At 41.8% G+C, this 21,168-nt stretch overlaps 1 protein-coding gene across 4 annotated transcripts in view; it reads left to right on the top strand.

Moving 5' to 3' along the window:
• Positions 1–21,168, top strand: part of ETS1 (ETS proto-oncogene 1, transcription factor) — a 281,582-nt gene that overhangs the window by 206,902 nt on the left and 53,512 nt on the right. For all 4 annotated transcript variants that reach the window (XM_044081106.1, XM_044081104.1, XM_044081103.1 and 1 more), the window contains one exon: positions 2,101–2,361. In XM_044081106.1, coding sequence (XP_043937041.1) covers positions 2,101–2,361 — 261 coding nt within the window. The remainder of the gene's footprint in view (positions 1–2,100; positions 2,362–21,168) is intronic.

Below are 21,168 nucleotides of genomic sequence, written 5' to 3'. Positions count from 1 at the left end.
CAGCTGCAGTCTTAGAAAGTATTCAATAACCGCATGCTAAATATAAGATTTTTATCTGTATCTTAAGTTCAGTTCTAAGATTTATAAGTGGATGAGTTTTAACTGCTCTGATTTAAGAATGTATGGCAATGGGTTCAGGGTTATGTTTGGTATGCTTGACAGATTTCATTTTATTTTGCCCCAGATGTTTTTACCTTGGTATATTTTTGTTGCAGGGTGCAGTGATAATTGCTGCTTTGGTCACTACTCACTCAGAGGTTATATAACTATATGAAGCCTAATTTTCTTAGGAATTTTAAATCTAAATGATTTTTTTTGCTATAAGTTGATAGCAGAAGAAGAAGAAGAAAATAATGTTGTACTTTTTAGGCCTTCCTTTCCACTGTGATTGTGAAAAGTAGCCGAATTCCTGATGCTGACAAGTATGAAAATAAATAGCTTGGGCTTGTTTACATTTTTGTTGCAACTTGTTTATAATTTGTCTTTATTTTAATCAGAGTTCTTTGGTATGTGTGTTCCTGCTATTCACAAGTACATTTTCATTGCATGCCATGTTAACTTGTTTGCTTTTCTCTGAGAATTAAGACCTTTTGATGTATTTGTTGCCACTTAAAAGTGGTATTAATGGGTTGCTGCAAGCATTAATTTACTTTTAGAAAGCAATTAAATATTTGGTGTAGGTTATAGGAAAGTGGTTGCAGTAAAGCTAAGAAGTCTGTGCCATTTGTGGTCCTCACCCTTGCATATGACAGACAGTAGGGCTGATTTATTTATTGATAAGAGTAGACCAGCTGTGACTCTGGTACACAGAGAGTCTTGCTGACATTTGGATGTTTGATATCACTTCTGTTTTAGATATGACTATATGTATGTCAGTTATAGAATCTGACATTTTCTTTATAAAGTGTGCGTGCACTAACAGGCTATTGATGAGATAGTCTATCAGTCTTTCCTGCATTTCAAGGCCTACCCACTGGCTAATAATACTGACAAAATGGAACTGGAAGCAAAAATAAGTACACTTTTTGTATAAAGTAATATTTGTGCGAAAAACATGCACATAGAGATGGGAGAGAGAGAGAAGGTGTGTGTGGTGTTTGTGTGTTGGTGTGTGTGGTGTTTGTGTGTTGGTGTGTGTGGTGTTTGTGTGTTGGTGTGTGTGGTGTTTGTGTGTTGGTGTGTGTGGTGTTTGTGTGTTGGTGTGTGTGGTGTTTGTGTGTTGGTGTGTGTGGTGTTTGTGTGTTGGTGTGTGTGGTGTTTGTGTGTTGGTGTGTTTGTGTGTTGGTGTGTGGGTGTGTGTGTGTGTGAGGGGTGTTTGTGGGTTGGTGTGTGCTGGGGTGTTTGTGGGTTGGTGTGTGCTTGAGGGGTGTTTGTGGGTTGGTGTGTGTCTGGGGTGTTTGTGGGTTGGTGTGTGCTGTGGGGTGTTTGTGGGTTGGTGTGTGTGCGTGGGGGTGTTTGTGGGTTGGTGTGTGTGTGTGGGGGTGTTTGTGGGTTGGTGTGTGTGTGTGGGGGTGTTTGTGGGTTGGTGTGTGTGTGGGGTTGTTTGTGGGGTTGTGTGTGTGTGGGGGTGTTTGTGGGTGTGTGTGTGGGGTGGGTGTTTGTGGGTTGGTGTGTGTGTGGGGGTGTTTGTGGGTTGGTGTGTGTGTGGGGTTGTTTGTGGGTTGGTGTGTGTGTGGGGGGGTGTTTGTGGGTTGGTGTGTGTGTGGGGGGGTGTTTGTTTATGTATAATATGCATGCGTATGTGTGTCTGAACTATTAAAATAGCTGTCTGCTCATCATATGCATTTGGTATATAACTGATAATGTCTCTGACTTGTATAGAAAATCTATGGTGGATTGTGATAAGACAAGTGTGTGTCATTTGTAAGTAATTTGTGAATGACAGCGCAGTGTGCTTGTCTACTTTTAAAACGTGCTTTATGGGTTGACCAAGTAGAGCCTAATTTTTGCCACTTTGTGAGGCTGGTGTCTCAGCGAGAAGTGTTAACCAGCCTGCACTGACAGTACCCACAGGGATTGCTGTCCCTATGTTTTGGTGCTTATTTCTGTTGTCCACTCATGGCTTGTCTCCTGGATAATGTTCTCTGCTTGCTTTAACAGGTAAATTTGGTGGCCAAGACTCCTTTGAAAGCACAGAAAGTTATGACAGCTGTGACCGCCTCACCCAGTCTTGGGGAAGTCAGTCCTCGTTTGGTAGTTTACAGCGTGTCCCATCGTATGAGAACTTTGACTCTGAAGATTACCCTACTGCAGTGTCTAATCATAAGCCCAAAGGGACATTTAAGGACTATGTCCGAGACCGCAGTGACCTTAGCAAGGACAAGCCTGTCATTCCAGCTGCTGTCTTAGCAGGATACACAGGTAAGAAATACAAAGCTAGTCCCTGCACACCCGATTTTCTGAGTACGTGTTGAAGAAAGAACAACCTTATATGTAGTAATTTGTGTTTTGATGAAGTATATGGAAATTCTGTTTTTCACTGCACCTCTCTCAAGGAGGATATTGTGGTCCTAGTTTTGCCTCTTTTTAGCATCAACTGGTCAAGTAAAATTTTAATTCCCACAGCAGTACTGATGTTTATCCTTCAGTGCATTTCAGCACCTTTGTGGTTTTGTTATGCTAATTGGAAAATCTAGGATACAGGCCCTGTAAATGCATTATGTTTGTGATGTTTTGTGTGGGTTTCTTTAGTTAACATGCATACACGTGTGTGTTGTGTGTGTGTGTGTGTGTGTGTGTGTGTGTGTGTGTGTGTGACACACACACATACTGTATGAAAACAGCTTGTCAAATGTTATTGTTGACAGGTTAAACTACTGTATTTATTTTTACATTAAACATTCATTTTCCTGAATGTGGTGACTGCCAAATTTGTCATTGGGATGTGTGTATATTGATTTTTATCATTTGAACAATTATTTGCCCCAATTGTGAGAAGACCAGCAAAAATGAAACTGTTGCCAATTGCCTATCTTCTCATTAGTGATATCACTGCACAGTGGGGGCTGGGTACATTTGCCCTTTTCTCACTGTAGTATGAATTCAGAGTTGGTATGTTATACAATGCAGGGTGGAGAGGATTGGAAGGTTGGGGGTGAAGGGAGGGCTTTTCCCCATTTCTCAAACTGTGTAGGCGAGCTTGGATTTCAAATACATTTGTTTTAGTAATTTGTGCTCCAATGTTTTTTTTTACATCGAAGAGTTAGTATAGACTCATTTATACATATACACGCACAAACTTTTGTTTCTAATATGCATTTTATGTCTCGGGAGCATGTGTGAACTTGCGTCTTTTTTTTGTCTGCATTTTGCTTGTTGATCTACTAAAGTTTCAACTGAATTTAGTAGTTCCATTCAATATTCCTTATTTGTAGATCCATTCAATATTCCTTATTTGCCATCCACCTAAGCAATGCTTTTTTTTTTTGTTATTGCACTAGGGCAGGAATGGACTGTTGGACTTCAGTGTGTAAGCAGTTATACTTCCCAAAACCCATCAGTTTTCTTTAGCTGATGGTGTATTTTTTTTACTTTTATTGGATGACTGATAATTTTATGTGTTTTTTATGTTTGTTTTCCTTTATACTTTAGTGTTTTACTTTTGTATACTGCATCTTCATATTTATCTGTAAGATCAAGCATTGCCTGGTTCATGTCTCCCAACCTCTTAGTACAAGAAATCTGGACAAAGCCTGATAAAATGGGGGAACAAAGGCCCAAAAATAAGGACATATTTTAAATATTTCTCTTATAAACATAGAAAATTTATATTGGGATGGCACAGTGGTGCAGCTTGAAGCGTTGTCACCTGACAGCAAGAGGTTTTCCGGTTTAATTCTCGGCAGGCGTGCCTTCTGTAAGGAGTGTGCATTTGTGTGGATTTCCTCAGGGTGCTCCGGTTTCCTCCCACGTTTCAAAGACCTGCATCTGGAGCGTTTCCCCCCCCCCAAACGTCTGCTGAAAATTGGCATCATTCCGAGTCGGACTTTCCCAGTAAACAAATTGCTAGAGTAACAGGATTTATTTTAACATGCATTTTCTGAAGGATGTGAAGTCTGAAACTCAAAAGTATTTAATTATTTAGTGACTTCAGTCCTCGGATCATAGCATTGATTTGCCAGATAAACACAAATTTTATTAAGAACAAACCAAAAATCTGGACTGTCTGCAAAAATCTGGACAGTTGAGAGGTATGTCTACTGTATTTGTGTATGTTATTTGACTACCAGATTACAGTGCCTGCATTCTGCTTTTGGTAACTGTTTTTGTGTCATGTTACTCGCCTCCTGTCTCTTCCTGCAGTGGTTTCATTGTTCTGTTTGTTGACTTTATGCTTTCACTTTCCTCTGGAGATTGGTTTATCTTATTGGATATCTTTTATTTTTCCTGATTGTGTGATGTACTTGCATTTGAGGTTTTAATGGTTTTCTTACTGTAAACTGTGTCCGATTTGTGCTGCAGCCCTAATTCCTGTTTTATTCTATTTTTCAAAATTTTTATTTAACCTGATAAATAGGGATGGATAAGTTTCAATGTTATTTTTTTTTTTTTTGTGTGTGTGTGAAATTTCTTTTGCGCTTATCATTATTTGTTCTGCTAATTGTGTTTTTGAGATGGTGGCAGTCTTCTGATTTTTGAAGACCCTGACAAGGTCCAGGTGGCCAGCAATAGATTTTTCCCATACATAGAACATCTTCATGCACAGGTGCACAGGTAGTTACCACTATGATTGATCAGTATTGTGTACATGTGTGTGTTTGTCCCCAAATGGGGTAGAGAGGCAGGGGTACTCCCTGTGTAAAAGTATGTTTTAACTAAGTGATTTTATTTGCATGCCACAGCAGACTGTATGTTTTAGTCGGACATAACTTGCATTCTCAGCTGACTGCAGCAGGACCTTGATAACGCATGCATTAATCAGTGCAGTCATTTTACCTGTCAGCCTTGTCTGTGTGCTGGATGAAGGTCAGGGGTTGTTGGAAACCACCTAAATCAATTTAGAGACATAAAGTAAAAGTGCCTCAGTACCAAATAAATGAAGCTGTGTGTTTGGCTAAGAGTGTTATTGAAATCTGACTTCACAGTGCACCACAAACACTGCTCGTATTCCATGGAGGGGATCGATTCTCTCCTGTGTGCAAAGTGACACTGTGTGGAACCTGTTAATACTGTAATAATTTTCATGGCTGCTGTACACTGGTGGTAGGAGACACCTCCTGTGTGTCATAAGTGATGTTTTAAATGTAATCCATAAGTCATGGTTATAAAGCATCAAGTAAACTTAACTGGAGGTTCTGTCAAAACAGTCCATATATAAAATGCAGAAAAAAAGTAGGTGTGTCTGCTCCTGAAGATGCATCCTGTAAACACAATGTGCCCAGCTTGGCACTTTATGGTTGCTTAGTTAACAGTTGTTCAAATAGATTCTCTAGCCACATTTGACCAACTACAAAATTCAGTCAGGGAAGTACTTGGCATATTTGTGGGGGGAAAAAAAACTGCTCTAAGTATTTGCAACTTTAATTCCCTAAAAAATTAGATGACGCCCCTGTGTGCTAATTTAGTATAGTCTTATATACATTTTTCAGTACTTTATTGCCATATGTAAGCTCTTCCCTTCAAGTGTGCAACCCTCTTTGGTAAATTTCAGTTCTGTGAGGCTAAAAGCCATATTCCTCACCACTTTCTGCTTACAAATCTGTTAGACATGTGTTACTAAACAAACACTTCTGACACTTAAGAGGCTTTTCATATTGACAATAGGGTAAGGAATATAAATCTCCTTTTTAAATTCTTTAGGGGATTGGCTACAGTGGAACGTTGCAGTTTAACTCCACAAAGTAGCCTACCATGATTCTAGTGTCTGCACTGATCCAGCTTGAAGCTGGTCTCCATCTTGTGTCACTGTTTCTGTTTAAGTGTGGGCTAGAAATTATTTTTCCTGATAGCACATTGTGTTCTCTGGTTACTTGACATTTCTGACCTGTGTTTTTGATGTGGTAAATAAGAGGTTTTTTTTTTTTTTTTTGTTTTTTTTTTTTTTTTTCTTGTAATGTCTTCATATGATTGAAATATGACATAGCTTTGAATTTAGACATAGAAGTTTGATTTTCATTGCTAACATTGTTCCTTTCTCCCTGCTTTGAATTATCTGCATTTATATTGTATTTAAATTATGACCCTTCAGTAAGTTAGTAACAGTCAATGGGCATTCACTGATGCAGGTTAACAATCAGTGGGCTTGCTCACTCATACTAGTAGCAGATGGTCCATGGACATGTAATATCAAGTGTGTTTACTCACTGTTTAGTGTGTTTGCTCAGTGTGACATATTGTAGTGTGTGGCCATTCATTGGGATGGGTAGCAGTCAGTGAATATGCTCATATTCTGCATACATAACTAATCAGTTTTATACACTTGGGATTTGAGTCAACCTGTCAGTGTTTCTGGGAAGTAGCAGTTATAATGCCTTCATTGTGCAACGTGTGTGTGTCTAAGTTGGTTGTCACACTAAACTCTCCTACTGTCATAGCAGGGTTTGGCTAACAGAAACTGGGTGATTAACCCGGCTGTGTGTGCATTACATGACTGGCTACATAGCAGCAAGACTACCCACTTTAAAAAGTTGGGGTCATGTATCCATTGTATGTTTTAACTATGCAAGTGAAAATGAGGGAAATAGGTCAAGAGAAGGTCCTTTTCTATCATTCAGTTGTATTTAGGATGCAGAGTTTGTCATGGGTAATGTTGCTTGACATATACAACACTTTGCAGAGCCAAAAGGTAATGACTTTATTCATTTTGCTGCCACTACATGTATTGAACTTGTGAACTGCTAAATATTTTCATATCTGTAGTTTTCTAGTTTGAAAGAACTTTAATTCTCCAGATAAAATTCACCATAAAAGTTAAGTCTATGAGACTACCAAGTTTTTCTGAGAATCTTCTAAGCTGTCATAGTAGACTTAAACCTGACAAATTCATCTTCCACTGAGAATGCATCTGCTTAATTAGGCTGAATCAACGTATCTAACAGCAGTTATTTGTGCAGCACTTTGTTTCCTTTTATTTTTTTTTTACTTAGATTATACTACATAGATTCTATCTACTGACTTTTTCAACTGCTGCCATCAATGCACTTCTGCAAGATAATGGAAAATTGCATCAACCTGTTTATGTTGCTGTGGCAACCTGCTAAATTAGGTCAAGATGTGGCAAAAGATAAACAGCCACTGAAAACACTGCCTTAAAGATAACAGCACTTGTAAAATAAGCATGCCTTCATTTCTGTGCAACACCTGTGAATCACCTTGTTGTAATAAGTTCAGCTGTAGCAGACACTCAGCCTTCCATACCTAACCATCACCTTCTCAACAAAGTAATAGTTTGAGCAACCTTTGTGGAGTAGTAACACCTCATGGTTTTCCTAGATTTGATTACTTGCTTACAAGACTGTTTTTGTTTTGGTGTACTTTTTTCTGGTGCAGTTTTATTAACATTCAGACTGATCCGCTTTTCTGAACCACTTTGGTCTTGCATTTAGGAAACTGCTGAACTCTTTGCATTGCCATTGCAGTTGCATCTAATATAAATAGAGTTCTGTAATTCATGGTTTTGTAGGCTTGTAGTTAATTTCCATCTCCCTCCAATAACCTATACAGGAGCACCTGTGTTTCCTAGACCTTATGTTAAATGATACTCGAAAACGTTGTTCCTGGACATGATGGAGCTTTTGTATTGCATGCATGCATGTCTCTTCATATTGTCTACTTTCTTCAAGTGGTGAGTGATTACATTACCTAAGCATTTGTATGTTTTTTTTTTTTTTGCTTGACTAAACGAAAGGAAGTGTCACATGTGAGACTGTGATGTTGTTGGCTTCCATGATTCTGTGGGTGTTATGCCAGCAAGTGTTGTGAAAATATGGCAACTGCTGTGTTTGATATTCTTTATACATGGGGAGGGTTGCATTAGGCATTTGAAGACTGAGATAGCTGGGAGAAGCTAGCCAGGTTGGTAGACTGGGTGAGTGAGTAGCTGCCCCTGGGAGTAGTTGATGATGGTCATCTGTGAAGAACCAAAATGCCACAAAACATTCAGAAGAAAAAGACCAAAGCTTGTAATTGTCCCTTTTTCATGGTGACAAAAAAATATTTTCTTAAACTGTTCTGTAGCTTTTATACATTACATATTGGGTCTTAATTTGTTTGCTTTTGTGTATTTGCTTGTGCATTGCTATGTAATACTTGTATTATGTTTAACCACATAATTACTTGTCCATTTGCCTTCCGACCCTTATGTTTTTTTTTTTTTATAAAGTGGTCCGCAGACTAGACTACTTACCTGGTAACAAATAAGTAAGAATGTGGTTGCAGGCCGTCAGTTTCCTGACACTGCAGGAATCTGTTGTGGTTAGAGGGTTTCCATTCATGTGTAGTGATACTCTGCGTTGCATTTTGTTAGGCTGCAGGTTATTCTTAGTTATTGGCACAGCTGTAGGATTGAGATCTCAGCTGAGTGACCAAACCAAGATCTCAAGTACCCTGTCTGTCCAACCAATGCTTCGTGTCCCTGACGAAGCAGCTGACACACACACACACACACACACACACACACACACACACACACACACACACACACCTCTCTCTCTCTCTTTGAGATTTGATTTATGTACAAACACACGTACACACCCGGGAAAGGCTGGCACAGGTTTACTAGCTATGCCCCCTTATTCCCAAACTGTTAGTTTTCACTGCCACCAGCCAACTCTTATCAGTTACTTTTAAGGCCGTTAGCAAAGGGTGTCCAATCCAACTGTGTAATGTTACTATTAATCCAAATGGTAGTCTGACCAGTACTAAAGTCTCAAGTAAGTGTTCAGTTCGAAAAGTGTTAAAATGGGTTTCTAATTATGTGCAATATTAGTCTACCTGCATCTTCGTGATATAATTGCTAGGTGTTACATATGTAAATGTCTGAAAATAGTCTATATGTTGTCCGCACATTGAGTCTGGAGAGAGAGAATTTCATTCAGTTTTTGCACTTGTGCCATTTCTGAATGACAAAGTTTACTTTGACCAAGATTATGGCTATTTAGGAGTGGCCTGTACAGTGTCACAGAATAGATATGCAAGTACTCTTAGAGATTAAATATCTCTAAACAGACCTGCCAAAATTAAAATGTTTAAATATATTTAATATTAAAAGAACAAGACAGTACTCGCCAAATAATTAGCTGCATCAGAGTTCAAAATTACAGGAAATATTTAAAACAACATTGCAGGACAGTCTAAAGAAATAGAGAAAACCTCTAAGCTACACTTTACTATATTCCTATCTGAATCTAAAAGAGTTACTATGCTCTAAAAACTTGCAGCAAGGCCAGTGCAGAGGTGGTGATGAGTGGGTGTTCTTTGGTCAAGGACAAAATACAAAATGCACAGTCTCTCGGAGAGTTCTTAAATAATACCAAATTTTACTGCTGGGTTAGCTTTAACAACATCAGATGTGATGTTATCTATCTTCTTTCCATTCATCACTGATGGGTTCGGTTCCAAGCCCTCGGAACAGAGTTGGCCTTTTTGCCAAGCTCCCGCCAGCCAAAAAACTGTCGAGCTAAGTCTCTACCCAGAATGCACTTCTCCCTGTTACCTCAGATCTCATTTACTGCGTAGCCGTAAAGCCGTGTTTCAGCTGAGCTCTCAGCCAAGTGAAACTTTTTTGATATTTGTGTGAAAAATTTTGGATATCTTCATATTTTATTAAGCTATTAGTTTTTCTAGTGTCTCTTCTTCTGTCTGCCCTTGGTTTTTCCTCTCTGCCTGCAGTTACCATTGGTATACTGTCAAGTACCAGTGTTGGTATGGCCTTCTTCCCTTACCTCTGTGGTGTTTCTTCAGTGCCATAGTTGGTATTGTTTAACCTATTAGCTGTCTTTTATTCAGGTGTTTCCTTTCTTTTCTCTGTCATACTAATGTATTGTTATGTTTGTGACCTTTTTGAACGGAGCTGACTTTGATTATTGTTGGATTATACAGTTGGCCTGTAGTGTTTTTTCTCTATCAAGATGTCTGATAAGGGTACTTCAGGTTTTAAGCATTGTACTTCATGTAAGGGCAAGTTACCTAACAGTGATTCCCATGATGACTGTGTATACTGTTTGGGAGTGTCCCATCTTTCGGTGCAACCTCCATGTGACATTTGTCAGAGTTTGTCAACGAACTCTTAATGAGCGCAAAAGTAAACACATTCAGGAAGGGTTACTCAAGTCTCCCTTCTTAGAGGCCATTTCTGTGATAGCTGTCTCAACCCCTCATTCTAAGGACAAAAAGAGACCCCACTCTGTTCCTTCTTCATCAGGTGATCAGAGCAAGCCTGGAAAATCAAAGGTCCCAAAGTTATCTTCGGAGCATAAATCAGCCTCCTCGGCTCTGTCTTCTTCGGCTCCGACCATCTCAAAACCATCAACACCAGTGCCCGTTTCAGCACCGATCATAGACCTTACTATGCCTATTTTGACTTCGGCACCTGTGGCCACTTCGGCTGAGGGCACACCTTCAACCAAGTCATTTGTTTCCTTTTTGGAACCGACCATTTCAGCTCCGAGTGCTATTTCGGCACAGAGCGTTGTACAGACCTCACTGGATTTGACCCCTTTACTTCCAGTCTCAACTAGAGATGTCGGTGCCAGCAGACCTTCCACCACATATCTGATACTCAACCTCTGTAGACCCATTTCTGGGCCAAGTGTATAGCCCCTTCATTGAACTTCCTGACTCCCTGTCCAGAGTACCCACTAGATCCACCAGGAGCCTTTCTGAACACGATGTGGTGCGTCTTGTAGACCTGCTGCTGTTAGCCAGGGGGGATTCCCTCACTTTCTAAGACCCATCTACTTGTAGGACTTTGGTTGCCTTACCCACGGACTCCATCTTACACTCCTCCTTCGACCATCTTGGTTCTAAAGCTTTCAGCTCCGACATCTTTCCTGGAAACCATCACCTTGGTGCCTACAGTGCATCTCACACCAGCTCCGAGTTTGTCCCTTTGGTCTTTGGTTCCCGCTGAACTGGTCCTTCCTCAATCTGGGGATTGGGGGACGGACACTACGACCTGGGGTACGGAGCCACTTCTGTCCTCTGTTCCATCCTCAGTGCCGATATCCATGTCCATGTGGATCCATCCGTGGGAGCAGGTTCATCGGAGCAGGGTGTGACCCCAGTCCCAAGATTCTTTCTCTGTTCTGGGCTCGCATCCCTCTTCGGGGTGGGCCTGCCTTCCTTGCAATGGAGAGGGCTCTTGCTTCTGGCAGCACTCCTTTGATGTCAGAACCCCAGCTTTCACCCCCTGAGCTACAGCTGTCACAGACAACCCCCCTGGGTCATTGGGCAGAGAAGCTGCAGAACATCCCTGTTCATGGTGCCCACTGTTCCGAGTACTTGTCAGAGACCCCCACTGAGGAGCCCCCTCTAATAATAAAAAAAAAAAAAAAAAAAAAAAAAGCCGTGCAAGAGAAAGCACATGGACCCGAGAGTCCTTAACAGAAGACACTGATTACAATGATGATGAAGGGTCCCCATGGTCACCTCTTGATGATGTCTCCTTTGGAGACCGCCTGGAAATGTTAAAGCAGAGAGGTGACTGGAAGCCCTCCAACCATTCATGTTCCTGCAGGCTTTTCGTACCCGGCCTTCTACCTCTTGAGTGACCCTGCCTGCTGACGAGCTTTGCGCACCCGGCCTTCTACCTCTTGGGTGACCCTGCCTGCCGACGAGTTCATTATGCAGCATTCTTGGAAGAACCCTGATTCCATTGAGGCGATCCTTCGGAGACCAGACAAATTTTTTTCCCCTCCTGAGGAGAACCCGCATTGGTCTAAAGAGTTACCAGTTGATGCTATGGTGGTGGTGGCAGCCACGAAAAAGGATTTGGCTGAGGGAAGTCCCGCTGTCCACTCGCCCAACAGGGAGTCCCGGGTGATGGACAGTCTTGGGAAGAGTGTTTTTGCATCAGGGACCTTTGCCATACGGTTCCTGAATTATTTGGCACATTTTACAAGGCTCCAGAGGGACTGCTCTCCAAACTCTCTGGGACGCTCACAAGACAGTTGTCTGACAAGGTCTGGGACAAAGTGGCCTCTCAGCTGACACCCCTGGAATCAATATCCAACTCGTCCATGTGGTTGCTGTCACATGCAACTGAAGGGGCAAGTAGAGCAGCGGGTTTAGGCATTATGAAACGTCCTGCCTGGATGCGCATTTGTGACTTCACGGACCCCTTCAAGTCTTCCTTTCTGAATGCTCCCATCGAAGCTTCGTCCCTTTTTGGCTCCAATGTGAAGGACACAATAGCCAGGTCCAAGCAAGATGGAAAGACACCATTTGCCATAGGCCTACGGTTTTCCAACTCTCAATGTACCTTCTCCGAGTGGAAAGATGTGGCATAAGAAATCTCAGGGTCCTTTCTGTGCCACACGTGGTGATGATGCTCCCAGAGGCAAAGGGAGTAACAATTCTGGAAGGTGCCCCTACAGAGGCAGAGGGGATCCTCATAATCAGGGCTCCAGGGATTCCTTCTCTGGACAAGCCTTATCAGCGCTCCGGTGGAGCAGCCTGATTGATTACCTCTGGAAGCAGTCGGGGGTCATTTCTCTCTGCACCAAGCTGCCTGGCACTCCATCACAGATTGTTTGGTGCTGGGCATTATTGAGGTTACACCATTCCCCTTTGTCAGCTAAATTTCTCAAGAAAACTTCCCGACGTTCCACCCAGTCAAAGGGGAGAAGCAGCTTCAGAGATTATAAAGCGGTCTCAAAAAAAGTGTGAAAAAACCAGACCAACTTGGATCCGGATTTTACTCCAGATTCTTTTTTGTGCCAAAAAAAACAGGGGACTGGAGACACATTTTGGATCTCAGCAGCTTAAACAAGTCGGTCACCCAAACCAAATTCTGGATGGTCACGGTTCAGCCCATTCTCCCCTTATGCTCCAGGAGTCTGCTTCGCTTCCGGCTAGGAGACGGTCATTCTGTGCCCGGCCGTTCGGTCTCTCTACAGCCCCCAGACAGCTCACGAAATGCATGGCAGCAGTAATGGCTTACTTGAGACTAAAAGGATTTTGGGTGTTTCCATGTCTGGACGACTGACTCCTTACCGCCTCCATGTCTGGACGACTGACTCCTTACCGCCTCCAGCGAGCATCTTCTGGTAACAGTACTACATTATTCTCTCTCTCTGTCTCCATCTCTCTGTCTCCATCTCTCTGTCTCCATCTCTCTGTCTCCATCTCTCTGTCTCCATCTCTCTGTCTCCATCTCTCTGTCTCCATCTCTCTGTCTCCATCTCTCTGTCTCTCTCTCTGTCTCCCTGTCTCCCTCTCCCTGTCTCCCTCTCCCTGTCTCCCTCTCCCTGTCTCCCTCTCCCTGTCTCCCTCTCCCTGTCTCCCTGTCTCCCTGTCTCCCTGTCTCTCTGTCTCCCTGTCTCTCTGTCTCCCTGTCTCCCTGTCTCCCTGTCTCTCTGTCTCTGTCTCCCTGTCTCCCTGTGTCTCCCCGTGTCTCCCCGTGTCTCCCCGTGTCTCCCCGTGTCTCTCTGTGTCTCTCTGTCTCTCTGTGTCTCTCTGTCTCTCTCTGTCTCTCTCTGTCTCTCTCTCTCTCTCTCTGTCTCTCTCTGTCTCTCTCTGTCTCTCTCTGTCTCTCTCTGTCTCTCTCTGTCTCTACAAAACCTTGTCTCTACACAACAAATAGAATTCATTGGAGCAGTGTTCACTACTCAGTCCTGTCTGGTATCACTCCCAATTCACAGACTCCATCAATTGAGGCTTCAACTCCGGGTGATACTCTCACACAAACAGTTTCTGCAAGGGAGGTTCTTCAGGCCCTAGGTTTTATGGCAGCATCATTCCCAATAGTGCCTCTAGCAAAGCTACACATGTGGATTCTGCATTGGCTCCTTCTGTGTCAATGGTTTCCAAACTATCACCCCCTCGGTTACCAGATTCGAATAACCAACTCCTGCAAACAGGACCTGCTTTGGTGGATGAGGCCAGATGTAGAACTGGAGTCGTCTATTTCAATCTCCTCAGCCCACAGCCATTGTGACCAAGAATGCTTCCATGATCGGGTGGGGTGCCATTTCCAGGGGAAGACCATCAAAGGCACATGGTCCAACTCAGAGGCCCACCTGCATGTCAGTGTTCTGGAACTGAGAGCTGTGCTGTTAGCATTGCAGGCCTTCCATTCGTCTCTCCCTTCCAGGACAGTTGCAATTCAATCAGACAGTATGTCAGTGGTCTGGTATATCAACAGGTAAGGAGAACCCAAGTCCTATCCCCTATGTCGAGAAGCCATGAGAATTTGGCAGTGGGCGATAGCTTCCAACCGCTTTCTAATGGTAATGCATATCCCGGGGAGCTCCAATGTGATTTTGGACAAGCTGAGAAGATGCATCCACGTGCCTCACGAGTGGTAACTCCACCATGAAGTGACGTCAGCAATCTTCAGTCACTGGGGCCAGCCCTACTGTGATCTTTTCTCCTCCCCATCAAACACCAAATATAGCAGCTATTTCGGCCTACCCCCCCCCCCCCAGAAGGGGAGTCACTGAGGGACGTTCTGATCAACGATTGGCCCACTGGACTGCTTTACACTTATCCTCCCATCCCTGTGATCCCACAATTTCTAAAGAAAGCTGTTCGGTTGAGATGCAAGGTGATCCTTGTAGCCCCATTCTGGCCTCGACAAGTTTGGTTCCCCTTCCTTCGGCCTCATCTAGTATACCCGCCGTGGATTCTGGACCCTCTACCAAATCTGATTTCTCACCCAAATCTGTCCACTCTCAAGCTGACAGCTTGGTTTCTCCACTTCCACTAGTAGCCAGGCAAGCTAATATTGCCTCTCCTGTTCAAGATATCATTCTGGCCACTCGTTCAAGATATCATTCTGGCCACTCGTAAATCATCCACCAGAAGACTATACCAGGATAAATGGAAAAAATTCTCCATCTGATAAAGGGATAACATGCTGGACCCATATTTGGCTCCAGTTACTGTAGCGCTTCAATACTTGGTTAGGTTTTTTGATAATGGAGCCTCTGCTTCTACCGTATGAGTACATCTAGCGGCAGTTTCCACAATGGTGTAGTTTGCACTCCTCTGATCTCCCTATGCATTTGCAAGGCTTTCCTCAAGGGGACTTCTTATATCAGGCCTCCTGTCAGACAGCCTGTGGAACCATGGAACCTCACTCTAGTCCTTACAGTCTTTGACTCGGAAACCTTTTGAACCTGCTGCGCAGTGTGACCTAAAATTTTTGTCTTGGAAAACCTTGTTCTTGGTAGCCATCACATCTGCCAGAAGAGTCTCTGAGCTGCAGGCATTGTGTATCAAGAGGCCCTTTCTGATCTTTCATAAAGACAGAGTATCACTTTGAATGAATCCATCCTTTCTTCCCAAAGTTGTTTCTGAATTCTCCATAAACCAGACCATTTACTTACCAGTGTTCTTTTTGAATTTTGCCAGTAGAGGAGAGTGCTGCCTTAATTATTTGACTGACTTAGACAATTAGGTTTGGTGCCATCTAGATAAAATCTCATCTGTAAATCTGAACAGCTTTTAATCTCCTGTTCTGGGCCCAGAATGGGAGAGGCTGTTTCCAAGGTTACTTTATCAAAATGGCTAAGGGACTGCATAGATTTCATCTATTCTCTCAGTAATGAACCTATGCCAAAAGTTAAAGCTCACTCCCGTAGATCTACGGCAACATCTGTAGCTTTCCATTCCAAGGCTTCCATGGATGACATCTGTGCAGCAGCTACTTGGTATCAATCATTACAAATTGGACTTTGTCTCCAGAGGGAGAGCTGCCTTCGGCTCAATGGTACTCCGGAATGTTCTTCCATAAGGGCTGCCCATGGACCTCAAAGTAGCTTGGGATTCTGTCCCATCAGTGATGAATGGAAAGAAGCTTAACATTGGATAAAGAAGTTATGTCTTACCGTAACGGTTCATCTGTGCTGTTAATCGTCTTTCATTCATCACTTCCCCACCTTTCTTCCCCTCCAAAGGCTCCTGGGGGATGCTTTGGGTCTAAGTGGTGCCCTAGGGTAATTGCGCAGAAGTAGCCTTGGCTCTACTTCCTTTCTCTAGCAAACTCAATCTGAGATAACGGGGAGAAGAGCATTCTGGGTAGAGACTTAGCTCAAGAGTTTTTTGGGTGGCGCGAGCTTGGTAAAAAGGCTGACTCTGTTCCAAGGGCTTGGAACTGAACCCATCAGTGATGAACGAAAGAAGATGAATACAGCTGGAACATTGTGGTAAGACCACTTCTTTTTTTGTCACCTGACTTCACTTTCCAAGTAAACCCTCTTTGTCAGAAACTAACAGAATTTTAGCATCATTCTGTGAAAAATACTTCTCTCCGATATTTACAGATACTGGAAGTCATAAAACAATAAAACACTTCAACTTAAACCTAGTAATTGCCTCTCTTTTTAAGACAATATAAAAAAAAATTAGCTGTATGGCTTCTAGCTTCTAGATGGAGGGATAGATTCCTGTCCCAGAGACTTCCCATACTCTGGAACAGACTAACTATGTCGAACAGAGCTCCTCATTAGCACTCTTCAAGAAAAATCTTGATGATTGGATGGGAAATGGGAAATTCACCCCAGGGATCGCTTCTGTGGCTCTGCTCGACAGGGGCACAGGAAAATTATTTTTTTGGTGGCGAAAGCCAGGGTACATTTTCTGGCTAGGCTTATATAGGTTTGAAGCTCTATCCCCAAGCAGGCCACAGGATAAAGAATGTTTGAATGCTAGAATTGAATGCTAGAACTGTTTGCGAAGTGAAGAGCTGAAAGGGAAAGACTTTACTGTACACAATGCTGGCTTCTTACTACTTTTTAGGAAGACTAGGGCCATAAGATTTTATCACATGCAGGCATTCGTTTTCTGCTGGAAATCTAAAGCATTGATAATCAGAACTGACCAGTACAACAGTGAGTGATTTTTGGAGCTCAGTGGGCTGAGCTCCTGCTCCCTATTTGAAGTAGAGAGATTTTATTGTACTACAACTGCCAGCTTTGCTGGGATAGAGGGTCAAAACTGCCCTGACTTGTGATCCAGTTAGCCCAAGTTTGCAGTGGCTTAGGCAGCTGTTCAGCTGGTAGGGGGAAGGTAGCAATGATGTGACTTGCCCTGATTCCTTTCTCTTGGAAAGGGGGGGGGGTAGTGTGAAATGCATGCCCAGAGCACTTGGTCCCTTGTTAAAGTCACTGGTGGAGGCAGGCTTCAGGGGGACAGGGAAGTCTTCAGGTGTTACGTGACTTGTGGAAATGATAGACTCCCCCCCTCAGACACCGATTGCATGCAGAACCCTAGTTGGCTTCCTGCATATGCACAATAGGGTAAGGGACTAAAAAAAGAACTGTCCTTATGAATGGCAGCACTGTTGTCTTCTGCTTGACTCTTGCCCTGAAAGAAATGAATGGGCTTTAGAGCTCCCAAGTCTGTGGGAATGAAGGCCCTGTAGAGTGAGTAGAGAGAGAGGCTCATTGATTACTTCAGAATTCCAGGTACAAAACTGACATTAAGGTGGTAGTCAGCAATGCAACAGAACAAGGATATCTGTGCTATGCAAGTGTATGCCTCAGACTACACTGTATGGGTGCCAGACATGCGTTCAACTCATTAATGCACATTCAGCGATTCTTGACATATGAGCTGTTTTATCTGCTGGACTTTAATGCAAGTGTGCCCTGCAAGAAGAGGATGTGTGCCCCTGCAGGAAGAGGATACTAAAATTCAGTGAAGTATAGCAGACTTGTGAAGTTAATCAGTCGGGAATAATTTGCATCTTGCAAAGATAGTTGCAATGAAAGATGCAGAGGTGTTTGATGGCAGTGTGAGGGAGGGGTGTGTGCCAAACTTGTGAAGTTAATCAGTGGTAATGTAATGTTAGCTGAAACCTTCATCAACCGTGAAGTTTGTTTCTTTCTCTACTGTTGTAACCACGGAGTTGGTATATACAAATCTGAGGGGTGTCCCCCACCCACAAAATTTATTTTTCCTATGTTTATCAAATGTAGATAAGTCAAAAAGATAAAACTACCTTCTGTGAGATGATGCGACTCTGTGAAGGAGCTGGGAGCCTTTGAAAGTCAGTACAGGTGATCAAATGACCCATAAATATGAAATGGGACCATTTATATACTTCATATCTTGAAACTGTAATGGTGTTTGCGGTTATTTATTCAGTGGCCAACATTTTAGTGCTAGTTATTGGCACTAGGTTTGTGCCCATTAACAGGAACAAACAGTAACTTTGTTTTCTTATCTGTGCTTCGTCAGCATTTTTAAACTTCCTAGTTCTCTCAAAGTTCTTTGACAGTAAAACTGTCGATGCTAGTAATAATAGTCCTAGTTCTGTACAAGTAAAAACAAAATTACGTAATTTTTTTTTTAAGTAATGGTGCAGGTGAAATAATTTAATAGGCTCCAAAAACATAACTATTAAAAAAAAAAAAAAAAAAAATCTGTGGTTAGAATGCAGCACCAAAGTAGTAGTATATGTTCATAGGTGGCTCTAAAAGAGGAGACTGGGAATACGCATTGTGCTGAATAAAATAGCGTTTGTGTGTGTAGTTTTCACCTGTGTATGCAAATTCCTGAGAATATCCCCCCCTCTCCTTTGTGTATGTGTGTGTGCACATATTATATACTTGTTACGTCTACATGTGTGTGTGTGAATGTGTATTTTTGTGTGTGCATATATTATATATTTGTTAGGTCTACATGTGTATGCGCATGTGTATTTTTATGTAAAGAAAACACACGTGCATGTAATTATGTATTATCTGTATGTGTATGTGCATATAATTATATATATATATATATATATATATATATATATATATATATATATATATATATATATATATATATAATATTCAAACACATTTGTGTGTGCATAGAGAGAGAAAGACAAGGTGTGTGTGCGTGTGTACATAGATTTATTGAACTATTTTTAAGAATCAAAAACACAATTAGTTAAAATATGAAAACAGAACTACAACAGCATTTTTAAGGGAGGGGTCATTCCCAGCACTTCCTGTATGTGGAGGACTTTTTTTACCCATGCAAACAAACTCCCTTACTTGGTATATAGGACTCCCAAGGTCAGACAGTCTTGCTGAGAAGGTTTATCCCTTTGTGAAAACGCTGCATTCTTGCAATTGAGACAAGCTCTAACATGTCATCTTAATGAAATTGACTATCTAACTATTGGTGTTTCTGTGCTTGATTATACAAATTTGTACAAATGAAATTGTCTTTCTCTCTACATATATGTACATATGTATGTGTCTGTACATAATATATATGTAGTGTTTTTGTGTGTGTGTGTGTGTGTATATATATATATATATATATATATATATATATATATATATATATATGGTTCCCCTTTATAATCTCTAAATACTGACATCTCGAATTTCAGTATTGCAAAACCTTCAAACACCGAACCTTCACAATTCCGAAACTACAAATCCCGTACACACAGCACACACCACACATAAACCACAACACCCACACTACAAAACACACAAAAACAAAACATCACACATCCACATACCTAAACTACACATAAGCAGAGGGGCAAGCCCCCCCACACCCCCCTATTTGTATATACTAACTCAGAGATTGCACAAACAGTAAAAGACAGTACACTCGCAACCAGACATTCCACAGTCGTCGTCCCCCCCACACAGACAAACACCAACACATCCACATCCAACATTTACACACTCATACTTTCACCTTCCTAACCTAACCCACACATACAACTTGCAAACAATCTCACATAACATATGCTCAAGATTCCCACCCAAAACCCTTGCAAAACACTCATTCCACACATTACACTGAGCAACCATGTCTGTGTGCTCTTATGTTGCTGTCTGTGATGGAATGTCTGTCAGTATGTACACATGCTACTGTCTATTCTGTGAGTGATTTTGTTTTATCTGTGTACTTGTGTTGCACTTGGTGCTGTGCATGTAAGCTGGGGTATGTGTTTAGGTCTAAATGCATTCATGCCACTGTCTGTCATGCATGTGCAGATGCAATTGTGTATTGTTTATATGCACTTTTGTCACTGTCTACATGTATTTATACTGAGCTGTATATTGTTTGATCATGTGTTTATACTGAGTTGTATATTTGAATGTATTCATGTCACTATCTGTAATTTGTGAGTGCATATTGAGATGCATGTTTTGTACATTTTGTCAATCTGTGTGTCTGCAGAGGTATGTGTTGCTAGTGTGCTCATGCAAATCTCTGTAGTGTTTGTAGTGTGTGATGCTAAGATATTTATTTGTATACACATCATTCTTGTGTTTTGTGTGTGATGAGGTGTATTTTTGTATACACTTGTGTAATTTTCTGTACTGTGTGTATACTAATGCATATATTGCTTGTACATACTCATGTCTCTATCTCTAATGCATGTTTCTATGTGCTCCTGTTACTGCTTGAACAGTGTGTGTGTATATTGAGGTATAAGTTAGGGTTTGTGTGCATGCTGAGGTATATATTAATTTGTATTTACTCATGTCACTCCCTGTTGAGCTGCGTATTGATTAGACCATGTTGTAGAGTAGTCTGCTGGAATCTATATTACCTATATGCACTCATGTTGCGTTGTGGATGCAGAGGTGTGTGTTATTGCTATTGCCAACTCATGTTGGTATCTGTATGTAGCAAGGTGCATTTGTGCATGTGTGCAGGAATCTATATTACCTGTATGCACTCATGTTGCGTTGTGAATGCAGAGGTGTGTGTTATTGCTATTGCCAACTCATGTTGGTATCTGTATGTAGAAAGGTGTATTTCTGCATATGTGCAGTTGTTGCCTCATGAATGCATACGTCAGCTATATTATAAGTTTTTGTGTGTGTGTGTGCATTTATAGCATTTGTATACAAGATCACAAGTTAACAGTGTTTAGGTCTTGATACCATCTTGGAACACTGCTTCAGAAATTTGATGCATGCTAAACCCCAGTTATCCAAACTTTTCTTAAACTTAAATATATTTCCTGATGTTTAATGCAAGCAGCCTGTCTGTGCTGTATGACAATCACTATTTGCTATAGAAATAGATGGTCGCCCT

The sequence above is a fragment of the Protopterus annectens genome, chromosome 8.part0, assembly GCF_019279795.1.
Source record: "Protopterus annectens isolate FY-2018-M chromosome 8.part0, PAN1.0, whole genome shotgun sequence".
NCBI classification, from domain to species: Eukaryota; Metazoa; Chordata; order Ceratodontiformes; family Protopteridae; genus Protopterus; species Protopterus annectens.
This window is presented reverse-complemented; position numbering and strand designations above follow the sequence as displayed.